The sequence below is a fragment of the Sceloporus occidentalis genome, unplaced genomic scaffold, assembly GCF_023333645.1.
Source record: "Sceloporus occidentalis isolate IW3139 unplaced genomic scaffold, rSceOcc1.0.p SCAF_3, whole genome shotgun sequence".
NCBI lineage: Eukaryota > Metazoa > Chordata > Lepidosauria > Squamata > Phrynosomatidae > Sceloporus > Sceloporus occidentalis.
In genome coordinates, this window is record NW_028316983.1 from 162,575,057 (window position 1) to 162,598,531 (window position 23,475).

Genomic DNA, 23,475 nt, shown 5'->3' on the forward strand with positions numbered 1-23,475 from the left:
TGAATGAAAAATTACAGTAATCACTTGAAAACTCTACCATAAATTCAACTTGACAGAAAAAAAATTAAAAGTAACAGAAAGGAAACTGAAGAGGAAACTGAAGAGGAAAGCACCATTTTTTGTGTCTGGTTTAGAAACTCTCTTGAGGTCCACGGAGCCCACATTAAGAACCCATTACAGAGTATATCAGAGTACTTTGCATGTGCATATGGTGGTGGGGGTTAGTTCTATTAAAGAACTATATTAAACTTTGTTTCAATTAAATCTGACTTACAAGAGACTTTTATCTGAGTTCTACTTTTTGGGAAATATTGTTGTCTTATGTCTCTGTCAATACTAGAGTAAATCCTATTAGTTCCAGCTAGAGTAGACCCTGTGAATCAGTTGTTGAATGGTGAGTGAACACATAAATAAGTCCCACTGATTTAATAGGTCTGCCTTAGACCACTGTATAACAGCAGTGGAAACCCAGCCCATAAAAGATGCAGGAACTTACACAGTTTGTCTGCAATGTGCTCCTTCCTTTTTGAACTGCTAAAAAAAACAACCAGGTAAGAATCAATATTGCTCTAACTCAGAAGTGGGCAACCTGTGGTACTCCAGCTGGAGTGGTAGCTTCTATCATCCCTCATTGCTATTCAATCTAGCTAGAACAGATGGGAGTTGCAACTCAACAATCTTGGAGGAGCCACAAATTGGCTCCTCCAAGATTGATGTAAGAATCCCTTGGTTAGTTTGTATAAACTTTTCATAACAGATGAACTCAAAGCACCAACATAACTTATGTGCTGGGGAAAGAAGTGCCCTTCTTATGTTCAAGGAGCAGATGAGGACTCTAGTAGCCTACAAGTCAACATTCATGGCTCTCTAAGGATATTTACAGGCTTCTAACTATCACACAGATTTCTTTACTTGCTTCTGTGATACCCTTAGAGCAGTATGAGCAATGGTGTGGTTGACACTGCTGAGGTATGCCTTTTTCTTCTCCTTTTGTTGTTGTTGTGTACCAACCCTGAGGTGAATCTATCATGGGGCTTTCTTGTCAAGATTTGTTCATAGTAAGTTTACCCTTGCTTTGCTCTCAGGCTGAGAGAATGTGACTTGCGCAAGATCACCCAGTGAGTTTCCATGGCTGAGTAGGGATTTGAACCCTGGCCTCCTGGAGTCCTAGCCAATAGTTAAACCACTTCAGCATGCTAGGGTTTTTGCTACTGTCTCTGAATCTATGAGGTCAAGGGATGGGACATATAAGTTCACTCAAGGTAAACCTTGAGCAGACTTTTGCCACCCCAAAGAACTCTTTGTAGCCTGGAAGTCTACCTATTGTAGCTCTGTGAAGTAAGCACAACTATTAGTAACTATTAGACCAGTAATTGTGAATGTTTTCCAGAAGTCTGTGTCGGTCCATTCAGTAGTACCTGTACCCAGGCAAATACACATCAGATTACCCACTGTTTCCAGTATGCTCTCTGAGCAAATTACCTATTCTCATTATGTATCTTTCATTTTGCCTTCCCGATTTTGTTTCTGCATTTCTGTCTCACCGAAACCGAACATTTTTAAACTTTAGAAAGCGGCAAGAAAAAAAAACTTAGCAGGGACAAACAGGGACGTAGCTAGGATTTTAGGAAGGGGGGGTCCAGACTAAGTGCCACCATTATAATGGGTTTGGGTGCAGCTGCGCAGCAGCACACACCATTCATTTTTCTAATGGAAGGGGGGGTCTGGACCCCAAGAACCCCCCCTTTGGCTACGTCCCTGGGACAAAATAGGCACAGTTGAAACTATTACTTTATTGCCTGAAAGTCAAAAGTCATTCTCTTGCAATAACAATGATAATGACAATAAGAGAATCTAAATCACTGGTTGTCAAAAACTTCAGTACGTAACGCTTGGGAGGCTGTGAAAGTGGGACAACAATGATAGTGGTAAATAAATAAGCAAGCAAATAACTGTTGTGTGTGCTTTCAAGTCACTTCTGATTTATGGCAACACTAAGGTGATCCTATCTAGGGGTTTTCTGTGGCTGAGAGTGTGTGACTCATCCAATGTCACCCAGTGGCTTTACATGGCCAAGTAGAGACTCAAACTTTGGTCTTCAGAGTTCTAGTCCAACTTTCAAACCACTATACAGTGCATCCTTGGCTTATGCGGGGGATCCGTTCCGGAACCCCCCCCCCCCACGTAAGCCAAGTACCGTGCATGCTCAAGCCCCATTCATGCATGCGGCGGAGCAGTGGCGCACAGGTGTGCACCCCATTCATCCAAATGGGACACGCCGCCCCGCATGACTTTGCGCATATGCTCAAAGCCACGTATAACGCAGGCGCACTGTACCACTATGGCTCTCAAACTAATCATAATCACCACTTAAAATCCCTACATGGTTTGGGTCCAGGTTACCTACAGGACTGCCTTCTCCCATACAATCTGCCTTGTCCACTCAGCACCTCTGTTGGGTATGTAAGGAAGTCAGTCAGGACAAGACTGGCAACTGCCTGCTAGAGGACATTTTCTTCAGCTGCCCCTGGACTGTGGAACAATCTGCCGGAAACTGCCCAAATTTAAGGCAGCAGTAGTTTCCTCCAGCAAGCTTATTCAGATGATTTTAAATTGCAAATTTTAAATGAATTTTAAATGTAGATTGTTTTAAGATGCATTCTCTGAAGATGTCAGCCACAGATGCTGGCAAAACGTCAGGAAGAAACTCTTCTAGAACACGCCCACAAAAAACTATGCATGTCTCTTGTCTGTTCTTTTGATATGCATTTTTAACAGTGTATTTTTAAGTGTTATGTATTTGTTGGTCTGTTGTTGTTCCTCACCTTGATAAATGGGGAGAGGGGAGTAAGAAATAAAAGATGATGATGATGATGATGATGATGATGATCTCAGCCCTAATTTCCCTCCAGAGAGCCAGTGTGGCTAGTGGTGTAAATGTCGGACTATGGAGACCAGGTTTCCATTACCTGCTTTGCCATGCAAATCTGGGTGACCTTTGGCAAGTCACACTCTCTCAACCTCAGAGGCAATGGCAGACCACCTCTGAGCAAATGTTGCCAAGAAAACTTCATGATAGGGTTGCTGTGAGTTGGAAATGCCTCGAAGGTGGGCATTTAGTTTTATATGGTTTTTTCGGGCTATGTGGCTATGCTACAGAAGAGTTTATTTGAAAAAGGAGGACGTATCTGGTCACCTTGGCTGCATCCACACTGGAGAAATAACCCGGTTTTGGCACCACTTTAACCCTTTCTGGCTCATGGCTATGGAGTTCTGGGAGCTGGAGTTTGTTGTGGGGTCCAGAGCAGAGCTCTGCACCTCTGAGGGAAAGAAAGAGGAGGAAAAGTGAGGGAGACCGAGGCAGGCGAGCCACCCCCTCTTTGGGTTTCTCTCTGAGGGAAGGAGAGAATAAAAGGAGGGGAAAGGGTTCATTTCTAGGCATTTCTTTTTGTTATCCTTCCCTCCATTCTAGAGCCTTTTTTAGCCCCAAAACTCGGTCTAAGGGGGGATTAAAAAGGGAGGAAAGGAGTCCATTTTCATTTCTAGGCACTTCTTTTTATTATCGCCCCTTCCAGTCTGTAGCCTTTCGTAGCCCCAAAAACTTGGTCAGAGGGAGGAAAAGGGGGGGGGGATAAATAAAAAAGGGAGAAGAAAGGAGTTGATTTCTAAGGCATTCCTTTTGACCATCCTTCCCTGCAGTCTGTAGCCTTTCCTAGCCCTAACCCTTTCCTTTTCCCACTGTGAGGAGTCAGGAGGGGGGGGTGCTGGGTCGTCGGGTGGAAGAAGAGCTGCTTCTCGCTTGTTGCCCTCCTCAGTTGGAAAGAGCAGGCGAAGAGGAAGAGGCGCAACAAGACACACTGCGATCCGGGCTCAGGAGGGGAAAAGGGGCGCCAAGCGGACTAACAGAGCCCTGAGCCAAGAGGGGCTTTTCCTCGAAGAAGAAGAAGAAGAGGCGCCAAGCAGAGAAAAGGGGGCGCCAAGGGGATTGAAAGACCCCCCTGAGTCAAGAGGGGCTTTTCCTCGAAGAAGAAGAAGAAGAAGAGGCGCCAAGCAGAGAAAAGGGGGCGCCAAGGGGATTGAAAGACCCCCCTGAGTCAAGAGGGGCTTTTCCTCGAAGGAAAAGAAAGGGCGCCAAGAGGACTGACAGAGCCCTGAGCAAAGGGGAAACTTTTCCTTGAAGGAGAAAAAGGGGCGCCAAGCAAAGTGACAGACCCCTGAGCAAAAGGGGCAGCGGTTCCTCCAAGGAGAAAAAGGGGCGCCAAGAGGACTGACAGACTCAGCCCTGGGAGAGGGGCGAGCCTTCGCAGGAGAGGAAAGGGGCGCTAAGTAGAGTGACAGACCCCTGGGCGAGGGGGGCTTTCCAAAGGAGAACAAGGGGCGCCAGAGTGACGGACCCTGAGCAAAGGGGGGACTTTTCCTCGAAGGAGAAAAAAGGGAGGCTGATACTGGGGCGGGGGGGGGCTTTTCCTCGAAGGCAGCTGGCACCTGAGGAGGAGGAGGGGGGCTTTCTTCCCTCCTGCCGCTGGAGAAGCGAGGGGGAGGCATGGGGCTCAGGGAGGCTCCCCCCCGCGACCTCTAATGAACTGAGGGAAGAAGGAGAAGGAGGGGTGGGAAAGCAGAAGGCGGGAGACACACACACAGAGAGAGAGAGAGACCAGAGGGCTTTCCCTGAGCAGCAGCAGCAGCAGCAGCAGCAGCAGCAGGTAGAGCCGAGCAGGAGGAAGGGGAGGGCGGCGTCGGCGTCGGGGGAGCGATGCCTGGGCGGCTTCCCTGGCTCTGGTGGTGGGCGCTGCTCTGGAGCTCCAGCCGGGGCTCCCCTTCCCCTGCCAACCCTTTGCCAGCCTCGGGGCTCCGGAGCCCTCTCGGAGAAGCCAGCCAAGAGCTCCCCATCCTCTCCACCTTCTCTTCTTCCTCCTCTGCTTCCCCGACGACGGGCTTCCTCTACCGCCGCCTCAAGTCCCACGAGAAAAGGGAGATGCAGAAGGAGATCCTCTCGGTGCTGGGCTTGCCTCACCGGCCCAGGCCAGCCCATGGCATCCGGACCCAGGGCCAGGAGGCTGGGGAGAAGGCCCCTTTCCCCAAGCAACAACCCAGGCGGCGGCCGATGGGGGCTTCTCCTCCTCCTCCTCCGCCTCCTGCTCCGCCGGGGAGGCTCAACTCGGCTCCCCGCTTCATGCTGGAGCTCTACAAGTCCCTCTCCAACGAGGAGCAGGAGCAGGAGGAGGAGGGGAAGGGGCTCCCCACTCCGGTGCAGACCCTCCTCAGCCCCCCGCAGGGTCCTTCTTCGCCAGCCCTGGCCAGCTCCCAGGACAGCGCCTTCCTCAGCGACGCCGACATGGTCATGAGCTTCGTCAACTTGGGTAAGTCCTCTTCCTTGGAGGAGCCGCCGCCGCCGCCGCAGGGTGGAGCCTTCCTCCCAGGAGCAGCAGCCGCCTCCTCGGGATAGTACCACCCGGCAGGGCTGAGCAAAGGCAGCCTGGAGTAGAGCCTTCTCCCAGCCCTGAGGAGCACACTCTCTCAGCCCCAGAGGGATGACCCTCAAGGGGGAGTTGTTGCAGGGTTGAGAGGCGGTTAGCCTTTGCCTCCCCCGAGGCTGAGAGAGTGTGCCCACGGGCTGCCTTGCTTGGCTTTCAGACTCGGTTGGGCTCCTTCGTTTCCGACCCCAAGGCAGACTCGTTTTGAGATTTTCTTAGCAAGGTTTGCTCAGAGGGGACCGATGTGCTGCCATCCCCAAAATAGTGAAAGTGCTGGTGTCCCAGGAAAGCAAGCCCACAATGGTTATCACACACAAGAGCACAACAAGGGGTTCAAGGCACATTGTTTAGGGTCAGACCTGAATTTGGCTATCAAATGGGTGAAGACAAACCCCGATGCTCACTTAGGATGCTATCAGACAAGGCAATTGGAAGTATAATCCAATGGCAATCTGAACGCAATCATGGGGTTTAATGTTATTGCGTGATAGACTACCACACGCAATTTCAGGCAATGGGAAGTCAGTCCGAGTGCAGTTGTGGGGTTTCACGTTAGAGGTGATGACACACAATTTCGGGCAATGGCAACCTAATTTTGGGCATGGGTCAGTTTGAACGCAATTCGAATTCACGTAAATTCACTAAATTCTGGCCCCACTTTCATTTGAAGTTAAGAGAAATTCCTCCCGTGTGATAAACTCCTTAGAAACACTTTTCTGCGCATGTGCCAAACTGTCATTTCCACAAGTGCCCCCCCCTCCAATGCTCCAGAGAGGGAGGGGAAACAGGGAGGGAAGCCTCTTTGCCCCCAAAGCCTCAAAAGCTGTGTCAGAGGAAGGTAGACAAATTCCATAAAATCACAAAGACACACACAAGAAAGAGAGAGAAAGGAGGGGGCTGGGTCCATAAGCCTGCCTGATTCCACATAGGGCTGACACTCCCCAATGCCCTCCTTTTCCAGGACATGTCCTCTATTTCTCCCTCCATTTCTTCAGGAGGAATGCCAAAACGTCCTCCCTCTGCCTTCTCCCTTAATTGGAGCCTGCAAAGAGGAGGAAAAGCAGCTGGGTGAGGCTAAAGAGGGGAGCGTGCGTGTGTATCCCTTTAAGCATTCTCCCTTTTTGGCACAGCAAGGCACCCTGGGAAACGAGGGCATCTGGAGGATTGCATTTTCAGATGGCTGGCTTTACACAAAGAGAGTGAATTTGCAAGCAAAATGAACATGCAAAGCCGGTAGTTTTGCGAATTTGCTCATTTCTTGATTCACCTCACATTCTCTCTGGATTCTGTCCTGATTGTGTGCAGCATTATGTGGAAAGCAGCTGCAAACTTGTCCCTAATACCTTGGATGACCTTGCATTGCCCCCACTTTAACCTTCCAATTTTCTCCATGTGAAAAAGTCCCTAACAAGATTGGTTCAGAGGGGGTTTGTCTTTGCTTTCCTCTGATGCTGAGAATATGTGCCTGCACACCGCCTTGTTTGGGACATAGGAGAAAAATCCACATGGCATCCAGACTTAGCCGTTGGGTACCTTCAAGTTGTTTTTGACTTAATGACAAAAATTCACATGACTTTGCTGTGGTGCACCTTCAATTCATTTCCGATTTATGGTGACCCTAAGGCGAACTTGCTAAGGGGTTTTCTTTGTAAGGTTGGTCCAGACGGGGGCTGCTTTTGCCTCCCTCTGAGGCTGAGAGAGTGTGTCTATGTGCTGCCTTGCTCAGAGCAGGGGAGAGAAATCTTGGCATTCAGACTTTGCTGTTGTGTGCCTTCAGGTTCTTTCCAACTTATGGTGACCCTAAGAGCAAGCATGGCATTGTGGTTTGAGCATTGGACTATGACTCTGGAGACCAGGTTTTGAATCCCAGTGTGACCATGGAAAGCCAGTGGGTGACCTTGGGCAAGTCACACTCTCTCAGCCTCAGAGGATGGCCTGCCAAAAAAAATCCTCTGAAGAAACTTGCCAAGAAAACTTCATGACAGGTTTGCCGTAGGGTTGGCATACGTCAGAAACTACTTGAAGGCACACAACAACTATGGAGTTAGCAGCGTTTGACCGGTAAAGTTCAAACAGTGGGTGTCAGTGACTGAGTTGGGATTCCAACCTTGGTCTCCAGAGACATAGTGCCACTCTGAGATTGATGCTACTTTCAGTGAGGTTACATAACCTGCATGCTATTTTATGAACCTGGCAGGTGCAAGGTAAAGTGAGGGAATATCATGTGCACAAGATAGCCCCTATTGTTGTTACTGCCATGCTCTTCTTCTCTTTTAAGATAAATTTCTTATTTCGGCAACCATGAGATGCCCATCTAGTGCAGGAAAGGCAGAAAAAGTGTATTTATGGGTTCAGGCTAAATATCTGTTCCGGTACTTATAAATGGGCCGCTGTTCTCAAAAGTAGAAGGAAACTTTGGCTCCTCTTTCTCCACTATCTGCATTATATAACAGACTCCTTTCAAATCAGAGCTTAGTTTAGAAGTGACACTGTATATTAGTGTTCAGGAGTTTGCACATTTCATACTTTCTTAACTAAATAATTTGAAAATTGTTTTGCTTGTGCAAGACCCCATGTTTAATCCGTGATATCTCAAATAATTCCAGAAGGACCAGGGTTGGTTATTAGTTCTCAGTTCCATTTTTGCTCAAATGTTCAAAGACCTCAGAATCACTCAACTGAATAAAGACGTAAACGTTTATGCCTCTGCATCATATCCTAAGGTTGTCTCTCTAGCCTCTGGGGAAAAACAACACCAGTGTTCACTCAGTGCCTCTATGGACTATAGATTATCATTATGTGCTCTGCATCATTTTTTAACAACCCCCCCTCCCATTTTAAGTTACTCCAAATGACTGTCTGTGCTTCTTGTAACTTGCTGGTGTTCAGTTCCATGTACCACCCATGGTACTGACCATGGTACTGTTTACATGCTGCTTTGGCTGGCTTGGGATATCTAACTGATTTTAAAGTTCTACCTAGGGCCTGTATCCTTCAATATATATTGCTTTATGCCTTGATCATGTGAACAAATCCAAGACTAAGGAGGGAAAGTAAACTGGAAGAAATAGCTGTGCACTTTGCACTGCAGTCCTATGCACCACTTATCTGAGAGTCAGGTCTACTGTCATGGGCACCTTACGCATGAGGAATTATTTCTGAGTAAACATACATATAATTATTTTGTTAAGTTCTTATTTATGAAACAAGTGATAAGTATTCTTTATATCACTAACTGTGTTTTAAACATGTGAAGCTACTCTGTATTATCAAACCATATCTTGTCCAGTACTTTCTGTCTTGTCTTAATCATGTCTTTTTAGGATTTTAAATTGAAATCTTTCTCCACTTTGTTAAATTCAGTCTGTTTAATACCAGGAGTTTAATCTAGGGACTTCTGTATGCAAAACACATGCTCTATCACCAAATTATGATCCTTTTCAAGGTACCTTTTCTTCTGCGTAATTCATGAGTTGGTATATTCTAGACCACTTTATACCTTCAAATGTCTTGATTTATGTTGACTACTAAAAATGTCAGTGATGGTGAGTTCATGTGATTACACTCTGACATACTGTCTAGGAAACTAGGGCCTGGTTTTCCTGTGTATAGATAGACACACACTAGCAGCCCATTGCTGTGCATCTATCCTCAATACAGATGAGTCGCTTGGAGTTGTTGTTTCAGTAGGCATGTGGGTGCTATAGGTGTAGATGCAAACTTTAATTAAATGTAAGCAGACTTTAAAGTTATGCTTTTGGAAGGGATTGGGTAACAACAAAACACAGAATGTGCTGGTTTTTCTCTTCCCCAGAAAGAGAGATTATAGTTTAGTAACTTCAGACTACACTGCATTTCTCCGCCATTCCAAAAGATTGCAGTTGCTTATAACTGATTCATACATTGCAGAGATGTAGATAGCAAATCAGAATCTATGGCCTGTTACAGACTGCCAAAATAAAGCTGCTTCGGGTCTCTTTGGAGGTATGCTGTTTAAATGATGCATGCATCCTAAGAATCCAGAAGCTGCACCAAAGCTGCCCTCCAGTGCTTAGGAATGGAGTGTGGCTTTGGTGCAACCTCCGGACTCTTAGGACCCATGCATCGTTTAAATAGCATACCTCCAAAGAGACCTGAAGCAGCTTTATTTTGGCAGTCTGTAACAGGCCTAAGAACACAAAATGATATGTGCTTCTCTACAGAGGGAAATTTTGGAAGAAGCTCCACTGAAAAATGTTAGGGGCATCTGGGATGTTTGTGTGTGTGCATCTGGTTGGGAAGCTTTCGCAAACCCCAGCACAGGAATATTTTGTTGTTGCAATTTCAAAATACCTTTATTACAGATTAGTACTTAGATCCAGTGACATGTGGTGGCTCCCAATTCAGTCAGGCAGTGAATCAATTCTGTATTTTAATCTGGTGTACATAAGAGAGCTATTGGAAGTGCTAGCTTTATCAGTAATAGGTTTAGCACCTTAGATAAAGTTTCACTAAAGGCTGGAGGTGATTTATTGACCCACCCGCATGGGAGCCACCGGCCACCAAAGGTTGGGTCCTTTTACGTAAAGTCTCAGAGAGCTTGTCCAGCCATGTCTAGTAATGTGCACTGGGACTTTCAGTTACTGTACTGATTTGTGTAGCCTTGATGCATTTCAGTGTTTCAGGCCATGCTTGTCCTTCTCAGTCAGTGTGAAAGGGGTACAGATCCAGAAATGAATACACAGTATGCAGTTCCTGCACTCAGAGGTTTTTTTTTTTTAAGTGGGAGGGTTGTGTATAGACGTACCTGGTTTTGCTAGGCACATTTGTTACTCTGTGAATAAAATCTCTGGAAAAAATTCCAGTGTGTTTAAAATCTGCCCACATGTATATGGAATGTGCTTAATCTGGATGAAAGTATATTGCACAATTGTGATTCTTATCTTAATGAATGATGCAGAGTTGAATGAAAGTTATCCTTGATCTGTTCTCTAAGAAATTGTGACAGACAGCTGGAATGTACTGAAAAGATGAGTGTACAAGCAGAAATTAATAAAGCAAACTTGATTAAAATGTGTATTTGTTAAAAAAGAGAGAGATAATTATAGTTGAAGAGTATTGTAGGAACACACTCTTTACTGCCAAGATATATTTGAGAGAGATGAAATAATGAAAATTAACTTCAACATCCAGAGTGAAATTGTGAGATCTTGAGAACACTTTGCTATGAGGGTTTCATCTTTGTGATTTAAAAAAAATCAACCCCAGATGTTTTGATAAATGAAGATGATTACTAGTTTAAGTAGCAGAACCATGATAACAATGCAGGAAATGGGTTTTTAAAAAAATGATTGTGGTGTGGAAATACTCTGGTGAACATTCCTCAAACTTTCAAATCTGGCCAGTGGTATGTTCGCAGCAATTAACAGAACACCCCCAATTGGCAACAGAAGTATGAGAACGAGAGTGAATGTTGTGTTAAGACATGTTTAAAGAAGGCTCTTAATCTGAGTTTTATTAACTCATATGGAATATATTGGTTCAAAACACTGTATCAACTGTGAAACATCATGGGGTGATTTTTACTATTCTGCCTATAATAGCTTGCTCTCTCTCAAAATGTAACACGGAAAGCAAATTAGCTGTGTGGTTGCATTCCACTCTAGTTCCACAACCTTCCCTTGATAAGGGAAGGGACACACCTTTGAGGGGTGTAATTCCAGATTTTGAGGGAATATAATCAGATGAAATGAAGAAGGAGAGTGACTGATAGTTTTGCAAGGTCAGCAATATATTCATCGCAAACACTTTTTCCATAGAACTGGAGAGGAGACCGTACACATGGACATCACCAGCTAGCCAATAGAAAAAGCAGATAGACTACATAATTGAGAGCAAGATGGAGGAGCTCTATTGTCATGGCAAAAACCAGAACAGTGCAGACTTAGGCACAGATAATTAACTACTGATATAAAAAAGAATAAAACTAAGGCATGATTGACTAGAAGAGATGATAATGCTTGGAAAGGTAGAAAGCAGTAGGAAGAGAGCAAGCCCACATACCAGATGGATAGACCTAAGGGGGACTTGGCCCTGAGTCTGCAGGGCCTGAAGAGAGCTGTTGAATATAGGGTGTCTTGGGAGTATCTCATTTACAGGCTCACCATGAGTCAAGGTCGATCGGAAGGCAATTTTCAATATTAATCATCTGGGAGGATAATAATCACTAAAACTGAGTAGAAAGTTTTATTTTGGAATATTTAGGATTAAACTATGAAGCGTGAGTGTGCAGTTTATTTTAAAAATGTGACTGTCATGTGCTATATAATGTGCAAGTTATATGTTCTACTATATATATGAATATTTGTTGTTGTTGTTGTTAACTGTCTTGTCTTAAGGCCTGTGTCTTCCCTGATCAGGTCTAACCATCTGGCATGTGGTCGTCCTCTTTCTACTGCCTTCTACCTTTCCTGACATCATTATCTTTTCTAATAATTCATTTTTCCTCATGATGTGGCCAAAGTACAACAGCCTCAATTTAGTCATCTTGGCTTGACCTATTCTAGAACCCATTTGTTTGTCTTCTTAACCATTCACAGCATTCTCAGCACTATTCTTCAGAACTACATCCCAAATGAGTTTATTTTCTTCCTATAAGCATTTTTCACTGTCTAACTTTTGCATTTGTACATGATGAAGGGGAATACAGTGGCTTGGACTGTCCTCACTTTAGTATTCAGAGTTATGCCTTTACACTTTACGATCTTGTCCAGTTCTTTCATATTTGCCCTTCCCAATCCTAGTCTTCTTCTAATTTCTTGACTGCTGTCTCCATTCTTCTCAATATTTGAGTTAAGGTGTATGAACTCTTTGACTATTTCAGTTTTCCTCATTGTCTAGGGTGAATTCTTGTAGATCTTCTGTGGTCATAATTTTTTGTTTTTATAAATACAGTCACCACTCCAACTCACAGGGGATACATTCGGACCCCCCCCCCCTGCGAGTTAGGAGACTTGTAGATAATCAAGCCCCATTGAAATGAATGGGGCTCACTCCTGTGTGCAAGCATAGGGGATGCACTGCAGGAGTACGCACCATTCACCTCAATGGCAGGTCGCCCCTCCGCGGATCGTCAAATCTGCCAATTTCAAGTCTGCGGACTTGGAGTGGTGATTACAAAATTAGTGTTTTTAGTATGAAAATCTAGTACAGGTAAACCAACTTACTTAAAATAATAGCCACTCATTAGCTATGTTTAGGCATCATGATAAGATACAATTTTTGAAAATTTTGGCTTATTAGAAATAAGGACATACTGATGCTACTTGGCAGAAAAGGCTAAACAGCAGTAAGAACAACAAAGAACCTTCTGTTCGTAGTTGGATTACCATGGCACATTACTGGCACTTTGGCTTTTCTTTGTTCAAACAAGCCAGAAAATTAAAGTGGCTTGTTGGTCATCTATTTTTCTCACACATTAGGAACAAGACAAACCACAGTGACAGGTTTGGATGTCACGATAAGCACACAACAGACAGAAGACTTGCAGGTTGTTGAGGAGTGATTTGGCATCATGTAGCAGCACTTTGTTTATAAATAATAAATCAGGATTCCTGGTTTACTGAAATGCACAAACCCACCTATTGTGTTGAACCATCAAGCTAGCCCAGTGCTTCTCAATTATTTTCTGTCATGCCCCCCTAGGAAGAAGAAAACATTTTGCGTCCCCCACGTGACTGTAAATAGTATCATTTGTCTATAAAATTGTTATAAGTACACCTCTGCATAACAGAGCCTCACACCCCCCTTTACGGAGCCTCACGCCCCCCCTGGGGGGCCCGCCCCACTATTTGAGAAGTACTGAGCTAGCCAGAGCTCCTGAATAATCAAATGTTGTCTGCAGCTCACTTTTTTTTCCTATGGGGGAAGTTTAGCCTTTAATTTTCATTTTAAAAAGTGAATTATTTCACTTCAAATTATTTCAAAATTCAGAACTTTCCAAAAGGCCAAGTACCTTTCCACTGCTATTTTCTTCTCTGTTAGGTTATTCTGAAACTGATTTGTTTTATCAAACTTACTAAAGCAGGAGAGTGAGAACTGATTGGTATGACTGGATTAATACTTTTAAAGCACAAATGTGTGAAGTGACAGTAAAAGGAATGATGTATAATTTTACACCTGGGCTTGCAGGATTTGAGCAGGGCAGTTGATGACCGGGGCTCATGGAGGTTTCTCATTCATAGGATCACTGTAAGTCAAGGCTGACTTGATGAAGAGCAACAATAACAAATAAGAACAGCAGTAAGAACAACAAAGAACAACAATCACAAGTAAGACTAGGAACTGAAGCTTAGTACCGAAAGTATAGTCTAGTTTAGTTTATCTGACCTGTACTGAAGAAGTATCATGGCTCCTCTGTAAAGAAATAGATATCTCATTTACATTCTGTAATTTCAATTATCCAACAATATCATGTCTCAAATTGGATGCAAAATAGATAGGAATAAGTTTCCATAATATTCACAGATATTGGTAGTGTATTCTTTTGCTCATAATAGTGATTAATAATACTTTAAAAGGGCTGCACATAGAGAGCTGGCATGGCTCTGGAGACCAGGGCTTGATTCCTCAGTTGGTCATGAAACCCACTGGGTGACCTCAGCCAAGTCACACTCTATCAGCCTCAGGGGAAGGCAATGGCAAACCTTCTCTGAACAAATCTTGCCATGAAAACCCATGATATGTTTGCCTTAGGGTTGCCACAAATCTGAAATGACTTGAAGACCTACAACAACAACAACAACAATGGATACCAATTAAAAGTGAATACAAGATATTGAACATTGAATAAATGACTTTGCAAGAAAGCTATTTTTAATCTTTTTCTTTGTTTGTTTGGTGCCATTTACTAATTCACAGGGGTCAGCAATTGTTGATTCCAGATACTCACAATTAGCTGTTTATAGTGTAGAGAAAATCTTTGAAGGACCAGCATGAAATATTTTGATTACAGGTGACCAGGTTCCTGGGATTTTTCTTTCTTGGTGCTTATTTATGTCTACAAACATTTTAGAACTGGGATTTTAGAATTTCACATATTATTCTGTGGCAAACCTGAGTTGGCTGCCAAGTGAAGATTTAACTGGGAGCTACAGCCAGAGTAGAAACACATTAGGAATATATACAGCAAGTCAACATAGAGTTTGAGCAGCTGTAAAAACTCATCCACGTGGTGTTAGTGAGGGATTCCTTTGATGTAGCTTTTCAGGAGTAATGATTAAATGCTGCATTTTCTCTGATTCTTTGGAAGTAAAAAATGAAATATTGTTATGTCAGTTCTAAGCTTCTTCAGTAATCTAAGTATTAGAGGTAGATTGCTTTTTATTGATGGTGTGTAAAAATCTAAGATGCAAGGGATGTCCTCAACAAGCTGCCCCACATAGCCATGCATGAAAAAATACTTATCTTGTCAGCCTCACTATTATAGTTGCTCAGTTGTAAAGTGGTTAGATACTCTGTTTACTCAAAGGCGAGAGAGTGACATAATGTCTATTGAAGCAAAGACATTAAGGATTTACAGAGTACAGAGCAAAAGCTTTCAGACACATGGGGTTGTTTATATTTTATTACAGAGGAGAAGAGGACATATAAAACTGTAGAAGACACATCTATGGACCATTTAATTTGGATATTGCCACTCTTTGAAACTGACACATGATGGCAGATCCTTGGCTCCCACGCCCTACATTGAGAGCATGTGTGGTGTAGTATTAAGATTTTTGAATTGGCTTGTAGTGTACATCTTAGTTTCTTTTCTTTTCTTTTCTTGTTCCAAAATAAGCACATGGAGGTTCAAATGTAAGCACATGTTTGTTGTTGCTGTGTGCCTTCAAGTAATTTCTAACTTCTGGCCACCTCAAGATGAACCTATCACAGGGTTTACTTGGTAGAATTTGTTCAGAAAAGATTTGCCGTTGCCTTCCTCTGAGGCTGAGAGAATGTGCCTAAACCTCCCCCGGCAGCTTATCCTCAACCCCTCTGCAAGAGCAAGAGATCAAAACAAAACAAAAGCAACAAAACAACCATTGATGCCAATTGAGTTTTTTCTCTTTTGTTCTTGTTCTTTTGTGCTTCTGATCTTCAGCTCAGCTAGTAGAACAGCAGCTTGTTACAATTTCCAATTTGTTGCTACAACTTGAAAAGAGGGTTGTTGTGAGTTTTTTTTAATAGCCAGCTTCCCCTTTCCCTCCCAGTCACTTCAGTGCCAGGGCTCACTCTCCACTCTCTTCTACATCCACATTCTGGCTAAAGGCAAGTAAACTAGTAAAATATTTCCCTATCCCATCCTGGGGTTTGTAGTTTGGTGAGCCACCTGAGTTCTCTGACTGACTACTTCACCAAACTACAGTACAAATCCCAGGATTCCACAGGATTTGAGGTGTTAAACTGTCGTACTTCTGCAGCGTGGATATATCTACATTGAGAAGGAATAATCTCATTTCACTTTGCTCTGGAAATAGTCCATTTAGCTTAGGAAAATATGACCCAGAAATCTTAAGGCCTGGGACAATCCCAAACTGACAACCCTCACCTCAGCTACTTCAGGCTTCAGTATTTAATAAGGGTAAACGGGTTGCTGGGTGCTCTTTGGCCAGTCACTATCTCTTGGCCTAACCTATCCCAATATATTACAGGATTGAGTGAGTGAGCGGGTATTGAGGAAGATGGCATTAGGGGAGATATTACCCATGTTTTTCTAGGGATCCTTCCTATGGTTCTGGCCTGCAAGGAATTTAGGCACCTGGTTTGAATGTGCGCCCCCCCAAATGATAGTGCACACAATTTTGCAAAATCTCATCACGACCCCTCCGTCTACATATCTCTTCCTTCTTTCCATCTCCAGACAAGTGTCATCTCTTTCTTCTATGGCAGATTCAAAATTCTGGAGTTTCATAGCTGCAAAGATAGAAAAGGAAGATGTGGTCCATGGTCTGAGCAGAAAGGGATGCCTCACCCCAAAATGGCAGGTGAAGCATCCCTCCTCTTGCTTGGATCACATGACACTCATGTAAAGGAAATATCTGTTTTATTATTTCTTTGTTTGTTTGTTATATTTACATTCTGCCTTTCCTCTGGTGAGTTCAAAGCAACATATATGGCTGCATCTATATTGCCGAATTAATGCAGTTTGATAGCACTTTAACTGCCTTGGCTCAATGCTATGGAATTCTGGGATTTGTAGTATTAAATTCTCTGTCAGAGAACTCTGGTGCCACAACAAACTACAAACCCCAAGTTTCCATAGAATGAAACCATTATAGTTAAAATGGTATCAAACTGCATTAATTCTGCAGTGTGGCAACAGCCTACGACTTGCCTTCTGCCCCCATCTTGATGAACCCAGCAACCTATGAGATAGATCAGGCTGAGAGAAATTAGCTTGGCCACATTCTCACACTAGGTTTCATAGTTTAGTTGAAGTTTGAACCTAGACCTCACAAGTCCTATTCCACCACTTTTGCCATAACAGTTGTGTACATGTCTAGGCTTCAGTGTACAAGAACCTTTTAAAAAGTTAAGTTAAAAGGAGGTATGAGAAGGAGGGGGGGAGTTAACCCTATGCTTGAATAAGGCCTTCTCTTTCTTTGTTTGTGATAGGACGGAAAGGAAGAAGGGAGGAAGTCTTGACCAGATGAGCAGAATCTGGTCTTATCCACAAACATTCTTCACCCCACAAAACTAGACAGATATTTGATGTCTTAATTATTGGGGGTGGGAGGAAACCTTTTCATGTTACGTACTTCAAAGGAAATGAGCAGTGGTTGGGAAAAGTGCCTAAGCGACTGATTGGCTGTGACGTCAAGCGTTTAGGCACTTGATTGATAGCTGCTTTAAAAAAAAAGAGGTTCCAGAAGGGCAATGGGAATGGGGAGCAAAATAACCCGCTTCAAATTACCACAGGGAAAATACCAATGGGAATGAAAACAGGGGTAAAAAAACCCGGGTCTGTTTGCACCTGTTTTTAATGGGAACGATGGGTCAGATTCGATTACGTCTTGGAAAAAAAATCTGAGTCAGAATCGCAGCAATATACGTCACGTTATATACCCAATGGGAATGGGGCCCAAGATGTGAATTCCATGAAGACATTCTTGGGCAAGTCAACAATCTCTTGGACTCAGAGGAAGGCAAAGGCAATGAAAAGCTTGTGATAGGTTCACCTTAGGGTCACCATAAGTCAGAAAGTGCTTAAAGGCACACAACAACCACAACTGTGGTTTAGCTAAGGCGGGTTACAGACCGCCATAAAGGATGTCCCTAGGACGTCCCATTTTGAAAAAGGGGCGTCTCTTCCAGACGCCCCTTACCCTATCACAGACAGAGTCCGTGACAAATGGCGGCGGCCGTTCGACACGGCCGCTGCCATTTTGACGTAGCGGACGCTCTGTGTCCGCACGTCGCACGGCAGAAGTGACGCCACGAGTGCGCCCTTCAGCACTCGCAGCGCCTCTTCCAGAGTCTGAGAAGGAGCACAATTTCCGTGCTCCTTCTCTGCAGCATCCGGGAGCTGCACTGTTTAAAGGCTGTGGTTCCCGGACACTGCAAGCGGAGGCGGAGCCAGACCGCCACTTCTCAGCGGTCTGTAGCCCACCTAAGTTTCCCTTAATTTGGAGGCTGGGGAGGGAGCTGTAACAATTCTTCAGATCTAGCAAATCCAGATCCTCTTCCTTCTTGACCAAAGGTATGCCACCAACACACCTCTTTTTACCTCTCTCCAGAGTTACAGCCATTGTAGAAATCTCTGTCATGGCTGAAATGGGATGGGGGAATGTGACATTAGATCATTGTCTTTAAGGCAGGAGCATCTCTGAAGACTTCAGAGCAGGAGATCTTGCAAAATGATTATGTGAATAATCTCACTCATGCATTCCCAATTTGTTGTTCACACTCTTTTTTTTCTTGGAACCACATTTCTGTGCATCTCTGTGAGTTGTGTTGCTCACATGTGTCAGCAATGCAAGTAAAAATGGAGTTGTTGATACAGATGTATTTGAAACATGTTCAAAACATGCAGAGTTTTTATTTGAGTCTATCTGCATTGGTTATTCACACAGCCAACAAAGGGAATCTTTCAGGAAAACTTGGGTGGGGTGAGATTTATTATCTTGGGTATTGCAGCCCCCCCCCTCCCTTAAACCTAATTGGATGCATTCAAAATTCATGTGAACAACACAGATTCGACCCATATTCTATTGGGATTATTTACACTGTCTGAATAACCCCTTTGATTCCTTGTGTTATGGTGGAAAATTGCCTCTTCCCTGGTGCACTCTAACTCAATTTTTTTTGTTTTCTTTTGTTTTGGAAAAGTATCATTATACTCTGAGTACTCAGTGCAACATACAATAATAAAATTGGACCACTAGAATCTGATAATGCTAAACAGTTTGGAACAGCAACATCCATCTTAAAAACATGAATTTCTTATGTAAAATTAATATGTAAATACCTACATATATGGAAAAGCAGGGATGAGGAGCAGATTCCCATTAACTGATCTTAATACCTGGCAGAGGACATATGGAAAAAAGCTGAGAAAGCTCTTCATTTCCTAGACATTTCAGGGACTTAAAAGGTAAGCAGCAGCACCCTGAATTAGGCCCAGAAATGAATTGGCAGATCATGCAAGGAAACCAAAAAGGCAGCCAATAGCTCTGATATTTTCATGTTGCAGTACTAATATTTTGAAGAAATGCTTTTAAATATATTTGCCTTACAGTGAAAACCAGGAGCTCTGTATTTAGCAATGTTGTAGGTTTTTCTTATTCACAGTTGGTGGGTTTACAAGTAACAGTTCTGAACAGTAACAGGTAATCCTGATCTCTTTATGGGAGTGGAGGTCTTTGTGCCAAGGGCTGTGCTTGCTTGCGATCCCGGGGCAATATGCTATGTAATACTAGTAACAGCCAATTTAGAATTAATTACCATAGCTTTCAAACACTGCCAATTCAAAAACACCATGTTTTCTGGCATGTTAATACAAAATGGGTGCTTCTGAACAGTGCGTACGTGCAAATTTTCTTATTTGTGCATCCAGTTAGTGGTAAGCAATGTGGATAGAAGTGCCTCTGCAATCTAGCAGACAAGAAACTTTTTGGAACATGTTTGAACATTTTGTAATAAGAACGATAACGAAGGGATGACGATACAGAGAATATAATTCTGGAGCCTAAAACAGCAAATTGGTCAATACAATGCCTCCACATTCAGATAATTCCAAAAATGATTGGACCAATGGTTTTGATTAAGGGCATGTCTACATGAGCCAATTACATTGGTTTCCCCTTGCCCTCACGTGCCCTCACACGATGCAGAGCCAAAGCCCTGATTTGACTGCAGGCTGCCTTCACAAGGGAAGACCAGTTCTGCACTATTCTTGGCTAAATCAGATATTTAAAACCTCACCTTTTGCTCTGGATTTTGCAGGAGAATCCAGAGCACTCTGAAGCAATGCTTGGTGTGTGTCTGTACACTTATCCTGCTGTGCCACCTGTTGCTGCTGGCACAAGTTGCTCCCTCTGAGATCACAATTAAGTACCCAGCCACAGGATAATTGCTGGGTGCCTTATTTCTGACCTCAAAGGGACCAACCAATGCCAGTGTCAGCAGGCAGCACAGTAGGATGTGCATGTAGACAGCTACCCAGTGTCACTCTGGAGTGCAAAGATGATGCAGGAAATCCGGTGCAGCTCTGGGGTCAGACCATTCCAGGAGTAGCCTGGGGAATTATGGCCATAAATAGAATCACAGGAAGTTTGCATGTGTGTTTTGTCTAATGGCTGACAAAGGGAGAAAGTAGCAGCTGAAAAAGTGGGGAAGACAGAAGATTAATCAGAAATTGTCCTTGCAAACTGGGAAAGTTGGAGGCTGTGTCCTTCCAGTTCCTGGTCTGAAATCTGGGATGCTCACAGTAACCAGAGTCCCTTGTTTGACTTATGAATCAAGTGTCCTTAAGTTGATGGTTCTTTATACTTGGATGTGGATGACTCTTTGGGAACATTATAGGTAACTTTAAGTTTGTTGGGAAATGAGTCAATCATGTAGCCATGATTTATGGACCTTCTTAAAGCCCACCCTTTCCTCCCTGCTTCATCCATTATTTTCAACCTTATTTTGCTGTGCAATATTTCTTAAGTCTTGTTACAAGTTTGAGATGCTTGTAGTGCACAGATGTTTTGTGAAGCTTGTTATTTTCTATGCTGGAGGTTATGAGTCAGAATACTGTTAAGCAAAATGTTTATGTGAAATCATTTCTGAGTCATATATTTGCATCATATACAACCTGCTTGAAAATCAAAACATTCACCACTCTGCTAATGATTATACTAACTTTCCAGTGCTCTGCTCCAGCATAACATAATTATGCATAAAAGTGCAATAAATTATTTTTGACAGAGTTCTCCATGTGCATTATTCTGTCTCTTGACATTATCTCACCGCCACTTAAAAACCCAGTATGCAGCCTACTATGTGCATTCCATTTTTGAAATATATCTCTGTTACAGTGTGGAAATTCATGAGCAAAATGCCATATAATTCCTTGAATTAATAATTCCCATGTAATCATTTTTAAAATGTTTAAAAATATTCATTGTAGCTCACAGTTGCAAATATGCATTGTAAGTACATACAAGAAAATTGAGGAAAGAGAAAAGTCAAGAGATTTGTAAATCAATTGCGACAGTCAGTCTTCCCCCCCCAGGGCAATTTGGGGCAAAACATGAAATGAAATGTTTTTTAAAAATATAATTGAATAGTGTTATGTTTGGTGATAAGAAACTGCATAGTAATAGTTTGTGCTAGTGTTTGTCCTTTGTAAAGTCAGGGAAATGCTTTCATAAATCAGAGAATTGAATCAAGACTTCTGTTTTATTGGAGTGTCAAGAAGATAATTTCTTTGCAGCTGACTTAACAGTGGAAGGGCCCCCAGCCCAATATAATAGGCTATAATGACCAATCCAATTAATTTTTAAAAATACTGTTGATTCCCTCTTTCCTTCAGTTCTATTGGTTTATTCTAATACTGATATTTGCAAAGACTGTTTCCAGTTATTTCTGTGGCTGGAGCAGTCATTGAGCACATCTAATTCTCCACAGGGTTTGTGCTCCTGGTGGATAAGGAAAAGTGACTGTGTAGAAATTTAGATTGTCATGTTCAGGTCTGAACAAAGCAGACCAGATCTTACAGCACCTAGGAGAGCTCCAAGTGAACAGCTTGCCCCAACAAGGTCTGAGACCAACTCCATGGATTGTATATTCAGGGTGTAGCCATGTTGGCCATGCAGCAAAATACAACAACATCTCAAACCACAAAAGATAGCTTTATTAAGCAACCAAAATACAGAAAATAAATAATGCCAGCTTTTGAAGCTCCACTGGCTTCTTCATCAGATATTTAAAAAATCATGTAGGGGAAGAAGAGACATGATAGTAGAGTTACAGACCTACATTTTGTATGAGATGTTATAGTCAGTTGTTCTGGAGGGATCTCAGTGCAGGTAAAGGCCACTCCACGTCTTGGCCATGTGGAGACTGAGGACAAAAGACAATAAAAGACAAGTGAACTGTGGAGTTCTTGAGATGTTGGCCACAGCTGGCCAAGTGTTACAGTTAGGCCTAGGGGCTGGAGATGTTGGTTTGAGCATAATGGTTTCAGATCTGGGTTACTCTGGTATCATTGGCGCGTTCCGGATGGGCCCTATGGGGTGCCGTCGTTATGTGCGAGGGGTGGCACTTCCTGACGCGCCTTGCCCCTTGTGCGTAACGAGTACGTCAAAATGGCGCCGCCGCTTACAGATGGGCGCCGCCATTTTGACGTCATGGATGCACAGCGTCCGGACATAGCGCACTGGAAGTGGCACCGCGAGTGTGTGCCTCGCGCCTTGTGGCACCTCTTCCGAGGTGCAGGAAAAAGCGCCATTTTGGTGCTTCTTTCTTGCTGTGCCCAGGAACCGCGCGGTTTGGCTGCTGCGGTTCTTGGGCGCAGCAACCAGCAGCGGTGCGAGACTGCCCGTTTTGGGCAGTCTGTAATGCGCCATTGTTTCTCTAGTGGAGCTTGGGCTCAACCTTTCCTTTGTTGGCATCACTGGTTTCTCAGCTTCTTGAGTCCATGGCTAGTTGACTCTAGCCTCCAGGGTCACAACACTGACTGTATGTCAGAGTGTTGAATTCCAGACCATTATTTCAAACTATACATCTCAAAACAAAAACACATTAATATTTTAAAGAAGATGCAATGAAATGCAAATTCACAGATTCAAGCAACATATCTACCTATAGAATGTTATAAAATTTTGCAGTTTCAAAATACTGCATATACATACTAGTAAAGTACTGAATAATGTGTTATAAATATGCCATGAGAGAAAAGTATACATTTTTCAGAATATTATATGAACATGCAAGGAGGTGATGAACATAGTGCAAGAAGTAAATACAATCAGAGAGTCTGTTAGACAAGACTTATACCATTCTCAAACAATTTATTGGCACATGATTATTTTTTTAAAAAAACTTTGCAGTGATTACATTAAATTCTTGTTAGCTTCTGCTGCCATAAAATAGCATGGAGCTTCTGTAAACATTTGTTTATATAGTATATACTTTTTAAAAATAGGCTGCTTAAATTGATATTTCTTTTTTAAAAAGGAAAAAAGAGAGGTGTTTTATGACCCAGGTCCCACTCCAAAAGCATTTGGAGACTTTTAATGGCAAGTTCTTTTAAGAGTTGACATGTTGCAGTGTGAAAACTTGGTTTATAGTCTTTTAGCATTGGCTTTTCTAAACTGGATTATAATATGTGTGGAGGATCCTGGCAGGCTCTATAACTATAAAATACCACTGGATTTCATCACGTTTACTAGACTGGCACAGTGCACATTGCAGAGTTGACTATGATGACATTTTTTATGCCCGTGGTGACAAAGTCAAGTGTGAACAATACCATAATGGCTTTTCCGAA

General features: G+C 43.1%; 1 protein-coding gene across 1 annotated transcript in view; it reads left to right on the forward strand.

The window, feature by feature from the left end:
- The first annotated feature begins 4,730 nt into the window (after positions 1-4,730).
- The window catches only part of BMP6 (bone morphogenetic protein 6), a 115,587-nt gene continuing 96,842 nt past the window's right edge, over positions 4,731-23,475 (forward strand). Inside the window, exon 1 of the mRNA XM_089516700.1 lies at positions 4,731-5,360. Within this exon, the coding sequence (XP_089372826.1) occupies positions 4,754-5,360 (607 nt within the window). The 5' untranslated portion in view covers positions 4,731-4,753. The remainder of the gene's footprint in view (positions 5,361-23,475) is intronic.